This window comes from Anolis carolinensis, unplaced genomic scaffold (genome assembly GCF_035594765.1).
Source record: "Anolis carolinensis isolate JA03-04 unplaced genomic scaffold, rAnoCar3.1.pri scaffold_7, whole genome shotgun sequence".
NCBI lineage: Eukaryota > Metazoa > Chordata > Lepidosauria > Squamata > Dactyloidae > Anolis > Anolis carolinensis.
In genome coordinates, this window is record NW_026943818.1 from 22044522 (window position 1) to 22051657 (window position 7136).

At 43.7% G+C, this 7136-nt stretch overlaps 1 protein-coding gene across 2 annotated transcripts in view; it reads left to right on the forward strand.

Annotated features, from left to right (window-relative positions):
• bltp2 (bridge-like lipid transfer protein family member 2) overlaps positions 1–6083 on the forward strand; it is a 44605-nt gene extending 38522 nt beyond the window's left edge. For both annotated transcript variants that reach the window (XM_062960290.1, XM_062960291.1), the window contains 8 exons: positions 429–609; positions 742–828; positions 1648–1758; positions 2609–2744; positions 2853–2977; positions 3258–3359; positions 4233–4367; positions 5592–6083. In XM_062960290.1, the coding sequence (XP_062816360.1) occupies positions 429–609; positions 742–828; positions 1648–1758; positions 2609–2744; positions 2853–2977; positions 3258–3359; positions 4233–4367; positions 5592–5774 (1060 nt within the window). In that variant the 3' untranslated portion in view covers positions 5775–6083. The remainder of the gene's footprint in view (positions 1–428; positions 610–741; positions 829–1647; positions 1759–2608; positions 2745–2852; positions 2978–3257; positions 3360–4232; positions 4368–5591) is intronic.
• The last annotated feature ends 1053 nt before the right edge of the window (positions 6084–7136 follow it).

Genomic DNA, 7136 nt, shown 5'->3' on the forward strand with positions numbered 1-7136 from the left:
AGGACTTTATTTTTCTTTTCTTTTTGTTGTATCAACCTAGAGCCGTGGATGATGGGTTGTGTTGTCAAATTTCAAGGTTGGGGGTCCTGTAGTTTTGTTGTTTTGTCCGCTGCCCTGATGCCATCACTCTTTTATATATATAGATTATGATCAATATTAAATGTATATACAATATATTATATATTTATAAATTATTATAATATATATGTGTGTTTGTGTGTATAAAATTAGCATAGGATGTTGCTATGCACAGGAGAAAAAGATGGAACTATCTTCTTTAAGTTCCATGGCAGGAGAAAAGACAAATATCAATATCAAGCAGACCTTCTGATGAAGTCTTCGTTCTTTCTTGGCTCGGTCACTGAGAATCTGAAGATCCGTATGCAGATTGGGTTTCTCTTCCAAACTTTGTCTCTCTTTCTTCTCAGGTGCTTCAAGGACTTCCAGCTCCAGCGGGCCAACAAGATGGAGTTGCGGAAGCAGCTGGAGGATGTTGGCGTGGTGCGCCGGACCGAGTTCTACTTCGCCCAGGCCCGGTGGCGGCTGACCGAGGAGGACGGCCAACTAGGCATCGCCGAACTGGAGCTACAGCGCTTCCTCTATAGCAAGGTGGGCACCAAGCTTTGATAGGTTCCCAAGCCAGAGATGACAAAGACGGGCATTGCAACTCCTTGTCCCATCATCCAGAGCTTCTCCCGCTCTTGTTAGCTAGATGCCTCAATTGCTGTGCTTTCTGCATAGGTGAACAAATCAGATGATACAGCTGAGCATCTTCTCGAATTAGGATGGGTCACCATGAACAATCTCCTCCCCAACGCCGTCTATAAGGTCAGTGGCCATATTTCTGTCTCCCAGCCATAATAACTGGGCATAGCAGCGAAATAATTGTCAAAGAACCCTCCCGAGCATGCACAGAGTGCCTCCTTTTGTCAAAAGTGGGTCCAAGTATTCCAACTTCCTCTTCGATTGTGGAATAGGTTTCCTCGGAGTCCAGTGGAGGAAGTTTCTAAGCAGAAGCTGGATGGGATGAAACTGTGTCTTCATGGATTGCAGAGGCTTGGTTGGACTGGATGTGGTCTCTTCCGTCTCTGTGATTATATGGCCTCGTTCTGGTGGCCTCATTTGCAAGCTGATGTTATAATTACAGTAGAGTTCCGGTTAACCGACACTCCGTATTATCCGAGGTCCCAGGCCCCTAGGGAGGTGCTCATGCACGTTGCTAGGTAGCTTGCTATTTACCTAGCAACACGCACGGGCACCTCCCAAGAGGCAGGGCGGCGAGCAGAGAAGCGCCTGTGCGCGTTGCTAGGTAGATAGCAAGCTACCTAGCAACACGCACGGGCGCTTCCCAAGGGGCGGAGCGGTGAGCACTCGGCTTAGGAAGCACCCCGAGCGTTGTTAGGTAGCTTGTTATCTACCTAGCAACGAGCATGGATGCCTCCCAAGAGGCGGAGCAGAAGCGCTCCTGCGCGTTGCTAGGTAGCTTGATATCTACCTAGCAGCGTGCACGGGGCACTTCTTTCAACCGGCTTGCTGGATAATAGGGCCTCCCTATTATCTGTCAGATCCAGTTATTCGACATTCGGCCTGCCCGTTTATGTCAAATAACCGGAACTTTACTGTATTAGCATCTCTTCCATCCCGTAGGTGGTCCTCCGGCCGCAGAGCGCCTGCCAATCTGGCCGCCAGCTGGCCTTACGGATCTTCAGCAAAGTCCGGCCGCCGGTGGGTGGCATCTCCATCAAAGAGCATTTAGAGGTGAGTCGGGGTTACATGCAAGTGGACGGATGCTACTGTCGCACCTCAGAATAGTTCACCTTGCTATAGATACCCAGTCAGACACAGAAGAAAGTCTTTTGAAGTTGTATTAAGCAAAGCAAATATATGAATCAAAGCAGACAGTTGAAAGGGTTTTCAAAGTTGCAATGAAAGAGTCAATAAGAATCTAAATCATGAAAAATCCATTAGTCCATAAATCATAGCAAAGCTAATAATCCATGAGGCAAGGCAGTAGTCAGTAGATCCCAAAAACAAGGCCCAAAAGTACAAAGATCCAGGAACGGTCTTCCTAAGCATGAAACGAGAACATCCACACAGATGAAGCGAGAATTTGCTTTGACAAAGAGCTATCTGCAAAGGACACTTTTAAAAGCAACCAAGAAAGGCATTTCTTTTCCCAGAACTGGCCTCTTTCTTTCCCGCCAGTCTCTCACTCCTTCGGACCCGAGAACCCCTCCAAGACAGACGGTCCTCCCTAGATAAATCAATGCTTGTACTATCGTTCTCTTGCACCTGAGACGGGCCTGAGCTCTCTCGCTCATTAACTGGGACTTGAGAATTCTCTCGCTCATTATTTCCCATGGGAATGTCAGCCTGTCTGTTATCTATAGTTTCTGGGGTCAACAGTTCATTCTGTTCAAACTGCAATTCTCCAGATTCTGAGTCAGCCTGCATTTCCACGCCGTCAACTTCTGACTCTACTGGCCCTTGTATCTGAAACCCAGAATCCCCTTCTTCATCCTGACTCTGGCTAGCCTGTGGCTGAGTCACAACAGCTACTATGACTGACCAATGGAGCTTGGTGGTCACTTTCTCCCTTTTTTTCCAGGTCAATGTGGTGCCCCTCACCATCCAGCTGACCCACCAGTTCTTCCACCGCATGATGGGCTTCTTCTTCCCTGGCCGTAATGTGGAGGAGGAGGAAGTCGGGGACGAAGAGGACAAGTCCAAACTAGTGACCACAGGTGAGGTTCAGATTGGATGGTTATACTGTAGCTGCTCACATACTTGAACCCGCTTCCCAGAGAGGTTGGAGTGGCTGCTGACCTTCCTCGGGCCTCTGTCCTTCTTAGGGATGCCAGTGGTCAAGCCGCGACAGTTGATGGTCTCCGATGATTCACTGGGTCCAGGGAAAGGCATGTCCCAAGGCCTGAACCGGACGTCCGGAGTCCGGCGGTCACTACGGAAGCCCCCTGAAGTAAGTAGGGGAAGTAAGTAAGTAAGTAAGTAAACTTGATGAAGAAGGAAGAGGTAAACATGGCAATGTTGTTCCGAAGGGTTTGAAGGTTTCGTGGCCACACCACGGCCTGTATTTAAATCTTCATCCGGCCTTGTTTTCATTGGAAACTCACCCAAGAGAATGTGTCTTTGCTTGGCCTACTTGGCAGGGTGTATTTTAGGCAGGGCACAGATAAAAAGAAGGGGATGAAAATGGCACGCTAAAGGTCATCTAGCCTCAACGCCTCTTTCCATAATAGTACCCAGTGGATGACATTGACAAGATGAAGGAGCGGGCCGCCATGAACAACTCCTTCATCTACATCAAGATCCCGCAAGTGCCGCTCTGCGTCAGCTACAAGGTGAAGGGGAAGGGGCAACATTTGGGGTGATTTACCGTATATACTAAAGTATAAACCGACCCGAATATAAGCCGAGGCACCTAATTTTACCACAAAAAACCTGGGAAAACATTGACTCCAGTATAAGCCGAGGGTGGTAAATTTCAGAAATTAAAATAGATACCAATAAAATTACATTAATTGAGGCATCAGTAGGTTAAATGTTTTTGAATATTTACATCAAGCTCAAATTTAAGATACGACTGTCCAAGGCTGATCAAATCATTATTCTCATCTTCTTGAATGTAAATGTGCTTATGTATCCTTTTAATAATAATAGAGTAAAATAATACATGTAATAATAATAATAATAAATACAGGAAAATAATAAATGTAATAGTAAATAGAGTAAAATGGTAAATGTAATAATAATAATAATAATAAGATCAGAGTGAAATAATGAATGTATTAATAATAATTAAAAATAGAGTAAAATAAATGTAATAGTAGCAACAATAATAGAGAAAAATAATAAATGTAATAATACCAATAATAATAGAGAAAAATAATAAATGTACCATATATTCTCGAGCATAGACTAACCCAAATATAAGTCAACCAGGACCCTCTCCCGAGTATAAGCCGAGGGGGACTTTTTCAGTGTTAAAAAAAGGGATGAAAAACTAGGCTTATACTCGAGTATATACAGTATGTTTAATTTGCAGGTAGTCTGTCCCTGGCTCCGGAGGCTCAAGAGGCTCCATCTCTTGAGTATCAAAACAGTAAAAGATCCAGATTGGGGACTGATATTATCCAAATCTCCCTCCTTTTCTGGGTTGGGGGTCAAGGAGATGGCGGTTCCTATTATTAATAATAATATTGTCTGGTCCACAGGGAGAGAAGAACAGCGTTGACTGGGGAGACCTCAACCTGGTGCTTCCATGCCTCGAATACCACAACAACACATGGACCTGGCTGGACTTCGCCATGGCGGTCAAGCGAGACAGCCGCAAGGCCTTGGTGGCCCAGGTAGCGTGGGTGCAAGGGGCGGGGAGGGCCAGGGTTCATCACAGAGGCCCCAAATTGGCAGATACACTGCTGTTGTCTTCATCTTGTTTCATTCCCTGCTCACCATAATAATAATAATAATAATAATAATAATAATAATAATAATAATAATTTATATTATTATTATTATCCCGTGGGGACTCAGAGCGGATCACAATGTAAACAGATATAAGCAAACATTCAATGCCTTGTTACAATGCAATGGGACGCACATACACAGACAAAGGCAAAGGCTTCTCCTTTCATTTCACAAACACAGACAAAGGCAAAGGCTTCTCCTTTCATTTCACAAACACAAACAAAGGCAAAAGCTCCTTTCATTTCACAAACACAAAGGCAAAGGCTTCTGTCAGAGTATTTGCAGCGCAGTAGTAGTTAGACGGAAGCAGTGGAATGCAGAACGAAGAGACACTCAGAAACGTTGGTTAAACTATTTACAAAGTTTTACTGTATGCAGCAATAATCAACACAAACAGACTTGCAGACGACAGAGGAACACAGGACTGCTCTGTTCTCCAACAGAACTTGACTCGAACTCAACTGAACTGAACTGAACTGATGTAATCGTTATGCACAAACACTTGTGTCTGGATACTCCCTAGTTCCAGCCACACATCAAGGTCATCATAGCTTCTTGGCAATTAACTCTTTCCACACTTCTGGATGATGCAATCAGTTGCAATACAAGCATGGCACAAATTGCATTTAAACACTATCAATACACAAATCTCACATTAACAGCTTCTCCTTTCATTTCACAAACACAAACAAAGGCAAAGGCTTCTCCTTTCATTTCACAAACACAGACAAAGGCAGAGGCTTCTCCTTTCATTTCACATACACAAAGGCAGAGGCTTCTCCTTTCATTTCACATACACAAACAAAGGCTAAGGCTTCTCCTTTCATTTCACATACACAGACAAAGGCGCAAAGGCTTCTCCTTTCATTTCCGGCTTTGGAGGCGGTGCTCATCTCTGGCTCTAGGGGAGGTACTCTTCTCCATTTCCAAGCAAAGCCACAGTCCGGAAAACTCACAGTAACCCAGTGATTCCGGCCATGAAAGCCTTCGAGAATACAAAGATAAGTCAATGTGCAAAGAAGGGTAGATCCATGAACATAGAAAAGTAGGTCAGTGAGCAAAGCTCATAAGCTTGGCTGATTCTTGACCGCTCTCCCATTTTGCAGGTCATCAAAGAGAAGTTGCGGCTGAAGCCTGCGTCCGGCACCGACTTGCGGGGCAAACCGGACAGCAAACTCGAGGGTCACGTCCAGCAGCAGGAGGAAGACGAGAAAGCCCGGCTCCTGATCGGCCTGAGTGTCGGCGACAAGAACCCTGGCAAGAAGTCCATTTTCGGCCGGCGCAAATGAACAATGGGAGGAAAGAAAAAGTGCCAAAAATCACTACTGTAAACCCCCTAATTCCTCTCCCCGCTGGCCGGGGAACAGGACAAAGGTGGGGGGGGATGTCGCCAGAATTCGCACTCGAAACGAAGGACCAAAAAGGTACAAACGGGTGACGGGGACGGAGACGCTTCGTCCGGCCACAGTTTGGAGGTGTCCATGAAGTCCCAAGAGTCCGGCAACGGAGAAGGGCAAACGGGAGGATAAACAGAGGCCAATCTATGCATTGTTTTGTCAGGAAAGAGTTTAAAATAAGAGAGAGTTTATCGTTTGGAACGAGTTGTTGTCTGAGGTTTTATTTTCCACAGTTCCTGTAGAGTACCACTGAGTCGAACTAGAGGACCTAGACAATTCTTTTGGAACCCCAAAATGATCTATTATTGTTATTATATTATTAGTATATAGCAACCAAGATCTCTATGTTGGCTGTTGTATTAGATCACAGGTCGGACACTTCCCAAGTGTCTAAAACTATGTGATTATTATTATTATTGACACAATGACATTGTATGACACAGCAAACAAGAAGATAGATATGCTGGATTTCGTATCACAAAATCACAAGTCGAACACTTCCCAAGTGTCTAGGACTGTGTGATTGTTATTATTATTATTGATACAACGACATTGTATGACACAGCAAACAAGATAGATAGATATTATTATTTTATTTTATGACACAGCAAACAAGAGAGACATGCTGGACTTCGCATCACAAAACCACAAGTCGAACACCTCCCAAGTGTCTAGGACTGTGTGACTATTATTATTATTATTATTATTGACACAACGACATTGTATGACACAGCAAACAAGATAGATATGCTGGATTTCGTATCACAAAGTCACAAGTCGAACACCTCCCAAGTGTCTAGGACTGTGTGACTATTATTATTATTATTATTATTATTATTATTATTATTATTATTATTATTATTATTGACACAACGACATTGTATGACACAGCAAACAAGATAGATATGCTGGATTTCGTATCACAAAGTCACAAGTCGAACACCTCCCAAGTGTCTAGGACTGTGTGACTATTACTATTATTATTATTATTGACACAACGACATTGTATGACAAAGCAAACAAGATAGATATGCTGGATTTCGTATCACAAAGTCACAAGTCGAACACCTCCCAAGTGTCTAGGACTGTGTGACTATTATTATTATTATTATTATTATTATTATTATTATTATTATTATTATTATTGACACAACGACATTGTATGACACAGCAAACAAGATAGATATGCTGGATTTCGTATCACAAAGTCACAAGTCGAACACCTCCCAAGCGTTTAGGACTGTGTGATTTATT